Genomic DNA, 13615 nt, shown 5'->3' with positions numbered 1-13615 from the left:
TTCTTACTTTCAGGAGGCTCTGCAGAAAAGAGCTGGCTGATGGTGACATTTCTCAGGGCAGTTACATCAGAGATAATATCCTTGGATTTCCTCAGGTCATCAATATGCACAGACTGCCACAACCCTAGCAACAGAAAACAAGAGCATTTCTTGGTTGTCGGACCTCTTTACATTGTCAAGCTGCAGTAACTGAAACTGATCCCACAAATCTCAATCTGATGTTTCTCTGTGCGCCTCTACAGGACCTGCCCTATCTGTGGTACCTTTTATTCACAACGTGCTTTGTAAATCCATTACAGCACTCCTAAGAGTGGTTAGCTGTTCATCATTTGCTGGGTGGTTTAACAAGGCAATGGTGGCAAAGAAGTAAGGTTTGTTTGCAGTTGCCACCGCCACATGGCAAGTGTGATTATGCACTCTCAGCAGAGCTCAGTCGCTCTTGGACTGAGACTTACACCACCTGACTAGCAGTCATCCAGCCTGAGCCCTGAGCTCCTTGGGAAATTAAGGCTAGATGTCCATCATAACTCAGCACAAGTCCACTGTTAGCATATTATATGATGGCAATTAATAATAAAAAATGCACTCCAGTAATTATTCTAAATCTCTGAACACAGATAGTTCTACCTCCTTGAAATCCTACATAGGAACTTCCTCCTTCACCTCGTGACAGTTTAGTGATGAAGAACACAAACACGGAGGTTTCACCCTGATCTGTTTTGTTGATTTCGTTAACAACTGAGTATCTGCAAGGGGAAGGAAATAGCTTCCATCAGTTTCACGCAGCAGGGTTAAATACCCATCATAAAGCACCCACCAATCAATCAATCAATCAATCAATCAATCAATCGACATCTCCCATCATGATTTCAGTATTCATAAAGCTTACATTTCCACTCCATCCAACATAAAGTATTAGGATGCCTACTAAGTATTACATACACCATAAGAACACAAGAAGAGCCTACTGGATCAGGACAATGGCCCATCTAGTACAACATCCTTTTCTTGCTGTGGCCCAGCAAATGCCTATAGGTAACATGCCTCGGAATGGCTTCCAAGGAGTGTTTCTCATTTTTTCCCCAATTAGATTTGCCAGCTGCCCTTTGATCCTCAGTTTTCGAAAGTTTCGGAAGTCAAACAGACTTCCGGAACAGATTATGTGAAAAAACCGAGGTTCCACTGTATTGCTTTTGGATCAACAGGGCCAGAACTGTGCACAGTATTCCAAATATAGTTGTACCTTAGATTTGTATAATGACATTATAATATTGGCAGTTTTACTTTCAGTTCCTTTCCTAATGATCCCTAGCATGGAATTGGACTTTTTCACAGCTTCCACACATTGGGTTGACATCTTCATATGGCCCATGGTTAGTCACGTCTGCCCAATCTTCACTCCCCTATATTTCTTAGAGCTTATGATAGACCTGGGGGGGGGGGGGACCCAACCCTTTATTTTCACTATATGTCATCTATGACTATTAGCCCTGTGCTCAATATTTCTCTAATTAAAACACTGAAAAATGCATCATGCATGCCACTTAACATGCAACATACCTGGCTGAAGCAACGAGCTGGGCACTGAGAGATCCATTTTCAAAGTGTGTCTGAATAATCAGGATTTTACTTCCAGATGTAGCATCTAGAAAATTGCTGGAAGAAAAACCCAAAGATTGCACAAAACTGGTTAGATGTATGTGTTGTTTAAAAGCTTTTTATTTAGCAAGAAAGCAGAAAAAATAATTGAAGTAAAATCCAGTGCCATTAAATACACATAAAAGAAGTCATCTTGTAATCATAGTCCAATGTAATGAAGACAGGTTAACAATAAAACTGAATAAACATCTGCATGACAAAATCATTCATATTGTTTGTTCCTAATTGACTGGGCATACTTGCCTCAGTTGCTAGTGTTTATGGAAGAGAATATTCTTAGTGTGGCCCTTTGTGTAAGCCAATGGAAAGGCTACTGGCTGCAGATGTCCCCTGGCACTGCAGGCAATTTAAGGTTGTAGCCTACCAAGTTCTACTCTGAAGTTAATGAAACCACTGAAGTTAATGAATATAAATTAGTCATGTCTATTAACTTGAATGTGTCTATTTTGAGTAGGATTAGGATTGGATGCAACTCATCATGTAGAATTCAACTAAGTTTTTCTCAGGGTATACCAACTGAAATTAATAAACAGGACTAAGTTAAGTCCATTAGATTCAGGTATACTCTGAATAAAAGTCAGCTGAACACCATGCTATGTCTATAAGGGCATTGGACACTCACCGAATCTCTTTCAAAAATGAGTATTCTGTGTCAAACTGTTGCAAGAACAGAACTTTGAGGCTGCCCAACTCGCCTTGTATTTCTGCCTTCAAAGTCTCTGTATCTGCTGCTGTCAGGAGCCTGGAGAAAGTAGAAATCTAACAGGAAAGAAGAAATTGAGTTTCAGGGGTTGGGGAAGAATATGGTTCAGAACACATTTAAAGGTGGACTTACATCAGTGTTTCCCAACCACTGTTCCGCGGCACACTAGTGTGCCGCGAGATGTTGCCTGGTGTGCCGCGGGAAAAATTAAAAAATTCAAAAGATTTTTTTTTAAAGTCAAATTTTCGATTGGGGCGCCGTCACTAGATGACCCCTGGGGTTCCCTCCCTCCCTCCCGCTCTGCGCCTCCCTCCTCCTCCGGGGAGGCCCTTCCTGGCTCTCGGCCAAGGCTTGGCGGCTGCCACTCACTCGCTCGCCCACCCGTCCCTCCATCCCTGCACCCGGCCTCTCCCCCTCCGTCCCCTGCACGGGGGCTGCCGGGATCCGTAGTCCCCTCGCCCTTGGGCTCCGCGCCCGCGTGGGGTGCGCGAACTACGTTTCCCAGCGTGGCCTGGCGGGCCGGGTGTTTTGTTTGAAGCGCTCTTCTCCCGGCCATGGAATGAGCGCAGCGGCGGCGGCCGGGCGGGCAGGGGCTCTTCCGCGCAGACCCCGCGCAGCCTGCCTGCGCCCCCGCGGAGATCGGGCGGCAGGATGGAGCCCGGGGATCCCCGCGGAGGCGGAGCGGCGGAGGCGGAGGCTGCCCCCCAGGTAGGGCTGCGTCGGGGGGGGGTTATTTTTGCAATGCTGCATCCACGCCGGAGGGGACGCATCGGACCGCGGGGAGACCCCTTGGCGGGCGTGCAAGGCAATGCATGCGTGCAGGCGTTGCATGGAGTGCAGTGCCATGCAATGGCAACGCGGCGCCCTGCATGCATGCATGCAACTTCCACCGGCACTCCGGACTTGGCAGGTGAGGGGGGTCCCCAGTGGGCAGCAGAGAGAGCCGGGAGGGCGAAGGGGAGCCGGGGGGGAGCAGTGCTGCTCCCCGAGCCGAGCCCGGGGGGAAACTTCGGCGTCGTTGCGCCGGGTGTTGGAAGCGGAGGCTGGCGGGGGCCCCTCACCTGCAAAACCTGGTCGCCTCTCATATATTTCGTGCATTGCATTCATCGCCCGCTTTCTTCTCCAAGGAGCTCCCGGGGGCGCGCGTGGTTCTCCCCGTGTTATCCTCGCAACAACAGCCCTGCGAGGTGGGTCAGGCGAGTGGCCCAAGGGAGCACCCAGGGATTGTCCTGGCCAGGTGGGGTGATTTGAACCCTGCTCTCTGCCCAGTCTTCGTCCTCATTTAGCCCCCACATGTGCATGACTGTGCATGACTGAGGTTTCCCCCCCTCGTCTTGGCTATGGTGTGAGTCTGTGCTGTTAATTAATGGGGTTCTGCCTTCGGAGAAGATGAGCCAGCCCTCAAGGAGGTGATTATGTAATTTGCTAGCAATTCATGTCCCTCCTGGCGTGACGCTGCGCGCTGACGTCACGGGGCTGTAATGGTGGTGTGCCTCGAGATTTTTTTCATGAAACAAGTGTGCCTTTGCCCAAAAAAGGTTGGGAAACACTGACTTACATGATTTGCAATTTCCAAGACAGTATGTGAACTGAAACACTTGTGTGAAAGTCACATTTGTCTGAATTTTGCAATGCAGTTCTCAAGCAAAGAAATGTGTACACAAATGCATATTTCAGGATTAAGTGTGCATTTAAGTACATATATTAGTGAAAATAATACACAAAAATCCATTATATTATGGAAAATGCTTGCAAAACTGTGTATATTTTTGTCAAAACTCCATGCAAAAATGTCTTCATTAGGAGAAATTACATTAAAATGCTGATGAATTTTCATAAATTCATTCAAGAATGGAAAAATGAGCAACTAAGTAACTAAAGAGGACGGAATGTGGTTTGTTGTGCAAATATTTAGTTCCTGATCTAGGTACTTTATTATTATTATTATTATTACTACTACTACTACTACTACTACTACTAATAATAATAATAATATAGCACTGTGTGTACTTTGCAAAGTACAAAAAGGTAAGTGCCTGTCATGAGAGCCATGCAATTAATGAAAGGAAATAAAAAGGATAGATGGGGAAAACGTGTTCCATTCAAACACACACATTAGCAGGTTCTGCATTTAGTATAAAGGAAATAAAAAGGATAGATGGGGAAAACGTGTTCCATTCAAACACACACATTAGCAGGTTCTGCATTTAGTATAAAGGAAATAAAAAGGATAGATGGGGAAAACGTGTTCCATTCAAACACACACATTAGCAGGTTCTGCATTTAGTATAAAGGAAATAAAAAGGATAGATGGGGAAAACGTGTTCCATTCAAACACACACATTAGCAGGTTCTGCATTTAGTATAAAGGAAAACATGGCATCAATGAAGAGATTTGATGTGGGAAATATTTCCATATGCCAAAATTCTCATGCATTTCTCAAAATGCAACCTCATGGCATCCTCAAGGAGTACAGATTCTTAATGTGCTTTAAAAAAAATTTACAAAGAAATATTATCGAACAACTCACCTCAGTAAAGGTTGTGTGACCCCTAGACTTTGTCCCAAGGCAAGCACGAAGGAACTCTGCAAGCGAAGTGTGATGTTGCTGCTGAAAGTATACCCTGGCCAAGTCATCTGCCAGAAAGGAACCCAGCCGCGAATCACCAAGGCGGACTACAGAATCAGGCGTTGCACAGTTTAACAGGACCAACTTGGCTTCTTCTTGTACTATTTGCATCAGTTCCTGGGGGGAAGCATCCATTTTCAGCTTCTCCGTCACCTGCAAGACAACTGAGGCACAGGTGTCAGGATGGTAGCCAACAAAGACATCAGAAGGGGTATATTTCTGCTGGCCCAAAAAGTATTTTTCTGTTTCAACTGTTGTGAAGCTGTCCACCCATTTCTTCAATTCTTCCACAGTGTCTCTTTGCCTCTTGCCCAACACGGTATTGATGTCTAGGTAGTGCTTTTCAAGCCTGTTGATCAACGGGATGGGGAAATGTTTGTAGACCACCTCTTTCTCCTCAATGACAATCAAACGGAACTTAGGGTGCACTCTGCATTTCACTCGATGGGTCCCCAAGCCCAAGTCAACATACTTTTGACCAGCAAGTTGAACGTAATACTGATTGAGGGCATCGTAGAGGCTTTCATACAGATTCTGCAGGTTGAGAAGAATGACCATCTGCCCTGTCTCCATACAGATCTTCACTCGGTTGATGTTTCTGCAGATCTGGGTGTATTCCTGGTCTTTGGGAAAACTGGAACCAAAAATAATTTCTGGCTGCTGTGTACCTTTGAAAAAAGCCTGCTGCAGGATCTGGAGGGCTGCATAATTTTCCGTCAACACCAGCAGGTAACGGCATTCACCATCCTCATAGTCACTGTAAATGTTCTGCTGAACTAGATCAATTGTACCAATGTCCTCACGGATGACATCTCCTTTTTCTGAGAACCTAGACATAAAAATGTTCAAGGCCTCAATACCTTCTTTACCACTGAAATTACGGAGAACTATCTCTGCTAGTTCATGGGGAGCTGGCTCTCTTTTCAGTTTTTTGGTTAAAGCAAACACCATTTTTATGAGACTGTAATAATCACGCAACCCAAAGAACTCCTTGCCTTGGGTCTTGCAAATTTCCTCATAAGCACTTGCAAAGATGGGAAAGAAACGGTCAACTTTGTGCAGGACAGCACGTTCTGAAGAGCAGATACCCTTTGCACTTTCTATGAGTTCCTTCTTGTTTGGTTCTCCACGGGATACAAAGATGCCTCGATTCATCTTAGCTGGATCCAGCGCCCAGTTAGAGATCCCAATGAAGCCAACTTTTTTATGAGGGAGTGGATCATCATCAACACAGCCATCTTCCAAGAGCGGGTGAAGGGTCTTCAGAGGCATTTTGGGGGAGTCTTCAGCCAAGCCAATTTCATCTAACACCACCACAGAGACATACCCCTTTAGGTTCTTTCCTTCTTGGAAGCGAGCACAATGCTTGAAAGTGTTGATGATTCCCTCAGGCGTAGAGTGTGGGCTGCACTGAAAGGACACCAAATGGATTTGCTTCAGTTCTTTATAAAGCTCAGTATATGCTGCTTGGCCTTGCATGGCATCGGCCACAATCGTTTTGGCAAGAGATTTGGAACTGCCAGGTTTGCCAATGAGAAACAAGGGGATTTTAAGTTCAATGCAGATAACCATCATAAAAACATTTTCCTTCAGTGCTAAGTTCTTGGCAATCGTTTCCCTCAGAGGTAGGTCACTCAAGAAGAGATCCTGAACTAAGCCAATTTCTTCAAGGATTCCCTTTTCATCATCATATGGCTTTGGAAGGATGGTGCTGATGACTCTGCGGTACTCCCTTTTCCTTTCCAGGGGAGCATGGTAGCAAACACCCACTGAAAGAACCAAGGACCAAATGACTGGGTCTCGCTGGACAAAACCTTTAGCTGCCTTCCTCTCTGCAACATGCTTCTCCAGATGTTTCATTAGTAGTTCACTGTGGCTGTGGAACCACTTGAAGACTTCCACACAGCGTTCCACATCCCTGAGGCTGATAAAGCTGCATTCATCATTCCTTTGCCTCATATACGTCTGAGACTCAAAAAGCACATCTGTTATTAACTGGAGCTCAACGTCAGACATTGGTATTGACCTAGTAAGTCTTTGCACAATCTGCTGCATATAGAGTTTTTCAGTAATGTTGTTCAACTGTCCAAAATCCCACACTAGAGGGATCATGCTAGGAGGGAGCGCATGGACACGGTATACCAGCTGCCTAAGAGGAATGGAGCCAAGCTTTTCCTTGGTCTCCTGTGCTTTGACACGGTAGCCTAAGCCAGCCAATTCCAAGCGCTGAATCATTTCCCCTGTATGCTTGCGATAAGGATTGCATGCAGCTATGATTTGCAGACCTGAGTTGTGGACCAAAGGCTCTCCTTCAACTGTACGATCACACAAGACTTCCTTGATGCTGCTGACAGCTTCAGTGGTGTTGGCTTCATCAAAAAACAGGATGGTGTCAAACTGGTATTGTTGTTTATTGTCAATAGCAATGTCTTCTGCTTCCCTGACTTTGGCATAGATCACATCTGCTGTGGTGCCTCCATGGACCTTGACAAGCTTCATGTTATCGGCATCAGCACCGCTCCTACGTAGTTCGCACAGGAATTTTATTAGCCTGGTTTTTCCACAGCCAGTTTCTCCCATGAGGACAACAGGGATACCACACCTGAATCGCATTTCAATGGCAAGGATCTTTAGCATATTGTCTGTTGTGAGCTCATACGTATCATCAGGATCAATTGGCCACTGTATTCCTAAAACCATGCAAAGTTTCTCAATTTTGTCATGTCTGGGCAGTGCATCAAAATTAATGTTGAATGGAACTTTCTGAAGGCACAATCCCTGGTATAGCTGAGCTGTCATTACATTTCTCTTGATGACACTCCCATTCAAAGGATTGATGGCATCAATACCACCATTAGCACTGGGTTTGAGATGAAAGCCAATGAATGTCATAGATACAGAATCCGCATTGAAAAATATATATGGGTGGGGTTCTGACTCCCACTTCTTCCGAATATGAAATGGAGCAAGATCTTCTTCTGTGACTCCTTCCATGTCAAAAGACTGATTCCCAGGGCTTTCATCAGAAATGTTTAGAGATGGTGTAGCAAAATCCTTTGCCATTAAAATCATAAATGTGACCACGAAATTTTTGAAGCCGTGTAAAGTGTCGTTGACAAAATCAGCATTACAGAACACCGATGTTTCACAATTTCTCAGTTGAAGGTTCAAAAACCAAGCAAAGTTTCTCAGTTCTGACCAGGAAGGATCTATCACTCCACAGTGGATCAGGAGCATCTGCAGGCACTCTACTGGTGTCCCTTCAACAGAGCCTTTTTCATACTGGAATGTGTCAAGGCAATCTCCTCTGCTAGATCTTCTCAAGTACTGGTAGGGTCTCTGAAAGGCTTCGCTATGGAACACTTCCTGATCTATACCTGGGTCTGAGCAATCATAGGACAGATTCCTCTGCATGTCCATTTCTAGGACTTCCTTGGGAGATCTGCAGGTTACTTTGGGGAACACATCCATGAAGTTGTACTTCAATCCTGGAAAAGTCTAAAAGAAGAGGGAAAAGCAGTGAATAGGAAGGTATCATAAAATGAAAGACTCTTGAATGTTATGACTGGACATTTATTTCTCCCTTATAAACTATGTTACTCCTCACAATATTTCTATCCTTAAAACTCTTTACTTCCTGCCAGCTATCTGTTCTAACATTTGCATGGGAAGGACTAATTAAAATTGCATGTATATTGGCTAAATCGGCCCCACAAGTCTGACAGGTAGAAATGGAGATCAAATTCCAGCCCTTCACCCAATTCTGGAGCTCTCTGCAAAAAGGAGAAGCTGGATTAAAGCTGTGAAGGTGAACAAACCAACATAATTAAATTCAATTTCATTTCAATTTTAAGTTATATTTAGTTAAATGGTTCAGGATCATGGTTGATAATGGAGTATGACAGGGTGGGTTCTTAAATCCCAATGTACAGTGGTACCTCGCAAGACGAAATTAATTCGTTCCGCAAGTTTTTTTTTCTTGCGAGTTTTTCGTCTTGCGAAGCATGGTTTCCCATAGGAATGCATTGAAAATCAATCAATGCGTTCCTATGGAGACCGTCCAGGGACAGAGGGGAAGCGCCGTGGGCCTTCCCCTCTGTCCCCGGACCTGTTTTAAAGCAAGGGGAGGGGCAGCGGGGAGAATCGCTTCTCCCCGTTGCCGCCCCTTGGTTCAAAAGGGGTCCGGGGACAGAGGGGAAGGCGCGTGTGCGCCTTCCCCTCTGTCTCCTCTTTTGAAGCAAGGGGCGGAGGGGAGAAGATCGCTTCTCCCCGTTGCCGCCCCTTGGTTCAAAAGGGGTCCGGGGTGCGGGGGCAAGCTTCGTTTTGCGAAGCAAGCCCATAGGGAAATTCGTCTTGCGAAGCAACTCGAAAACGAAAAAACCTTTCGTCTTGCGAGTTTTTCGTCTCGCGAGGCGTTCGTCTTGCGGAGCACCACTATATAATAAGTTTTAGGGCTAAATGTAGAGTGAGCTGTGCATTTGTCCCCAGAGCCTACAATAAAGCATAGTGTTGGGAGAAGATTGAGCATGCTGGAACCTTAGGCTGAACATTGCTCTCAACTTGTATATATAGATTTTTAACTTTTCCAGAGGTGAATTCTCATATAATAACCAAGTAATATAATCTAAATGAAATAGATAAATGAACCAATTCGTGCCTAAATTGCTTAACCACAGCTAGCTGCCTTATATGAAGTAAGACAGTTAATTCATCTTGCACAGTACTGTCAACACTGGCTGGCAGTGGTTCTCCAGGATTTCAGGCAAAAGTCTTACCAGACTACCTGGAGATGCTAGGGACTGAAGCTGGGACTTTTTGCATGCACAGAATTAGAGAGCCAGAGAGCACATATTAATTGGTTGGGTTGAGAGTTAAGGGTTCATCTGTTATTTTTTAAAAGCTATTTAAGTCCTCCTATGCTAATAATGCAGAATGAAAAATACAATATTAATTAAAGATTACTTTTCCTGCTAACAATGAGTGGTAGGTTTTGCTTATTAAATTGTAAATTAGACTTCTTTCAATATTTCCAAAGAGCCTCTATATTGAAAATTTGGGAACAAATAGTTTTATTTAAATATAATTGCTGATCAATATACAAATACTAATAATCCACTGTCTAGAAATAATGTCAAATGCAAGCAATATACTAGTAAAAAGCTGCTAAGACCATTATTTCTAGGCATCTGACAACCTCCTTTTTGATCACAGAAAACTACAAAGAAAAATTAAACTTCAGAATTTCCCTAAGTAATAAACACTACAATAATCTTGACATGCTGCACGATTGTGATGTATATGAAACAGTACAGTGGTTGTACTGTATTATCTATCTTAAAAATACTATCTCAAAACACAATTCAATGTAACTATATGATTACAGGTGGGTAAATATTTATATAGTCGTTACATATCTACATGTACTTACTGATGTCGTGTTTTTCTTTAATTGTGGTGATGGTTCAAGAATTTCTACAACATACAAATGATACTGTTTCCGCAGCCAGAGTTTCCCATCTATATTTATCAGGTGCTGTAAAACTAACAGCTTGAACAGAAATTCTGGAATTCCAGTCTGGACCTAGGAGAATACAGAAACTCAAGTAGACAAATTAGTGAGTAGAGATCATTTAATCAATATTTATTTATCCTGATTAGCCTACTGATATAATCCCAATTGCATTAAGAGATGTCTTCCTGTCCACTCCCAGATCCTGCACAAGCTTCCCTTTCTTAGCCTATGGCCCTTCAGATGATGCTGAACTTCAGTTCCCATCAGCTTCAAGCAACATGGCCAATATTCAAGGATGATGAAAGCTGTAGTCACTCCTGTTCAAAATCCTGCATGGTCTCCCTTTCTCTTATCTCTCCACTTAATATGCTCCTTCCTGAGACCTTTTTTAAAAAGCTAGTTATAAAAATGTCCCACAACATTTGATAACAACTTCTGCCAAAATAGCAATATACTCACTGAAGAGGTGATATCAAAATGAAATATCATGGGCTGTTTCTGGTACTGATTTTCTAGGAATGGGAGGAGAGTTCTCAGCACTTTGCCTTCATTCACATCTGGATCGATCAGCCTAATTGTTTTTAAGATTACTCCACGGCCTTGCAACTTTGCTTCCATTTTCTCTTGCAGCCTCTTTATATACAGAGATTTTCCTGTTATTAGTAACAACAACACATTTTATCAGTTCTTTTAACAGAGAGATAAAAACCCAGTGAACTGACTGGAAACTGAGGACATCCAGTGTTTGGACTTTTCCATCCACAACAAGCAAAAAGAAATCTAATTTAGATAAAAACATAAGAAAAGCACCGTTGGGTCAAATCAAGGGTGTACCAAGTCCAAAGTGGCAGTCAAGATACTTACAGAAAAACCACAATAAGGCCTGAAGACAGCAACCCTAACCCAGTGTCTGCCCTGATAATTCAACAACTGGTATTCAGAAACAGCAAACATGTGAAAAGCACATCCTTTTTCTTGTCTTGAATCCACTGCTAACCAATTTCATTGCATACCCCCAAGCTCTAGCATGAAAGAGGCAGAAAAATATATCTAACATCAATCCACTTTCTCTGTACCATGCATGGTTTTCCAAACCTCTATCCTGTCCCCCCCACCCTTAGTTATTGATTCTCCCAAAGAATGGAGAAACAAATGCTTTGTGTTGTCTGTTGAACCTCAGCTATGGGAACATCTGATAATGACCTATACAGATATCATTACAAATCAGTTTGAAACCAGGGGAAAGTAGATCTGGGAGTCTAGATGTACTTAAAGGAACAATGCATATATATTGTGCATGTATACAACACATACTGTTAATCCCTTTCTTAATCTCCTTTTTTAAAAAAAACTGCTGCTGCATATTGAATTGACATTTTTATTCAGAAATCTAAGTAAGACCCCAAGATGTCTTTATTTTCTGGGTATCCACCACCCATTCAAACTACATTAGAATGCACTGTGGCAGTAGACTTTTTGCCCCAGTGGAAATTACTCATTTGCTATTTTGTTGTCCATTCATTCAATTTAGTGGTAGTGGGGGACTCTTCAAAGCCATCATTAATAGTTTGGTGTCACCCACAAACTAGACCCTCTCATTGTTTTTTACTCTGGAGTATATATACTCTATGGAATGAAATGAAAGCTTTTGAAATGAAAGACCAACATGTTATATCACAGAGTGGGTATCATCTAACAGGCTACAAATTAGATCTACAGATCACAGACACAATGTTTTTATACTCTCAACCCTCAAGTTATAGCCTACGCATTTTGAAACGTAGATAGAATAGTATATGTACTTAGTTCACTCACCTGCTCCAGCTCTTTCAGAAGCTACAATCCCAACACACATCTGGTCCTTGAAGACAGAAGCTGATGAACTTTGTGTTGCTTTGTAATGATTCCCAAGGTAGCCCTGAATGTCCTTCAGGGGCTGCTGAGGGATCATGTGAACTTTGAACTGGCTGAAGACAGAAGGGACATAGCAGTGCTCTCTCTCACAGTTGCAGAGAATCACTAGCCTATAATCATCATGGTGATTAAAGTGAAGACTCTGGAAAAGTTTCTCAGACCTGTAGCCAACATCATAGCTCAACTCATCTGCAAACAGCAAGGTGTAAATCTTCTTCCCCTTATAGCCTGAAGTGAGACACCGCCTCAAAAACAGTGCCACTTGTTCATAGCTGGTTTGTGGTGTGCAGAGCAGCACTTCATCGTAAGAGGGTAGCATCTCCCCTGGACTGTTCATGTAGATGGCCAGTGCCGAAGCCAACACCTCAGAGTGAGGACAGAGAATGAGGTTAGGCCTGCCAGCATGAAGACCCTGTGGCAATTTTCGCATAACACTCTTCTTCTCCAGATCTGCCAGGGTGGCCAAGTAAATGCCAAGGGTTTCAATGTCCAGGCAGCCTGGAAGGAATGAGCCCATACTTCTCATGTAGGACTCCCACATATATTCCAGTTGTACAGTCAACTCTCTCCCTCTTGCCACCGGCCCAAGCAGATCAGCAAAATTTCTCTTTGGCTTTTTAGATACTACTTGGTCGGAGACCTCCTGGACATCTTGCTTGCTGCAGTTGTGCTTTATAAATGACAGCATCGTTAAGGCAGCCTCACTGGGGCACTCTGAGCCAAGCTCCTTGCACAAGTATACAAACTGTTCTGCCATATAGTAATTCAAATAATAGTACTGGGATCGCTTCTCCGACATAAACTGGTTCCACCTTTCCAGGAAACTCTCCATCTTTTGGCAAACAGTTGGCAGAACTTCTGTGACATCTCCATTTCCAATAAGGGCACAACCAGAATTTAAATTGAAGTCCATGCTAAGGCAGAATTCATGGTTGGGTGAGCAATATACACGAGCGACCCAAGAGCGGAAAAGCATGTTTCCAGCAGAATAAAGGTCGATGAAAGACAGTGCAAGCCTCTGGACACTAGAAAATACCTGGGTGCAGATTAAGCAAACACAATGGGGAATATGATGCAAGTGTTTTGAGTAAGAAGATGCTACCAAGATTGTCAGTGAAAAGGATATCATGATAATAAAATTATACCACTATCAATCAGAAAACAAAGCACTACGATAGCTTCAAATTACATTTTGGG

The 13615-nt window shown here is 43.3% G+C and overlaps 1 protein-coding gene across 1 annotated transcript in view; it reads right to left on the bottom strand.

The window, feature by feature from the left end:
* The window catches only part of LOC308579838 (E3 ubiquitin-protein ligase RNF213-like), an 84366-nt gene that overhangs the window by 41257 nt on the left and 29494 nt on the right, over positions 1 to 13615 (bottom strand). Inside the window, exons 20-27 of the mRNA XM_081180799.1 lie at positions 12320 to 13454; positions 10964 to 11157; positions 10421 to 10573; positions 4894 to 8490; positions 2282 to 2418; positions 1561 to 1656; positions 628 to 746; positions 8 to 124 (exon numbers count right to left, since the gene is read on the bottom strand). Coding sequence (XP_081036925.1) covers positions 8 to 124; positions 628 to 746; positions 1561 to 1656; positions 2282 to 2418; positions 4894 to 8490; positions 10421 to 10573; positions 10964 to 11157; positions 12320 to 13454 — 5548 coding nt within the window. The remainder of the gene's footprint in view (positions 1 to 7; positions 125 to 627; positions 747 to 1560; positions 1657 to 2281; positions 2419 to 4893; positions 8491 to 10420; positions 10574 to 10963; positions 11158 to 12319; positions 13455 to 13615) is intronic.

Source organism: Podarcis bocagei (genome assembly GCF_964188305.1).
Source record: "Podarcis bocagei genome assembly, chromosome: 2".
Taxonomy (NCBI): domain Eukaryota; kingdom Metazoa; phylum Chordata; class Lepidosauria; order Squamata; family Lacertidae; genus Podarcis; species Podarcis bocagei.
Note: the sequence above shows the minus strand (reverse complement) of the source record. Positions and strands in the feature narration are given on the sequence as shown.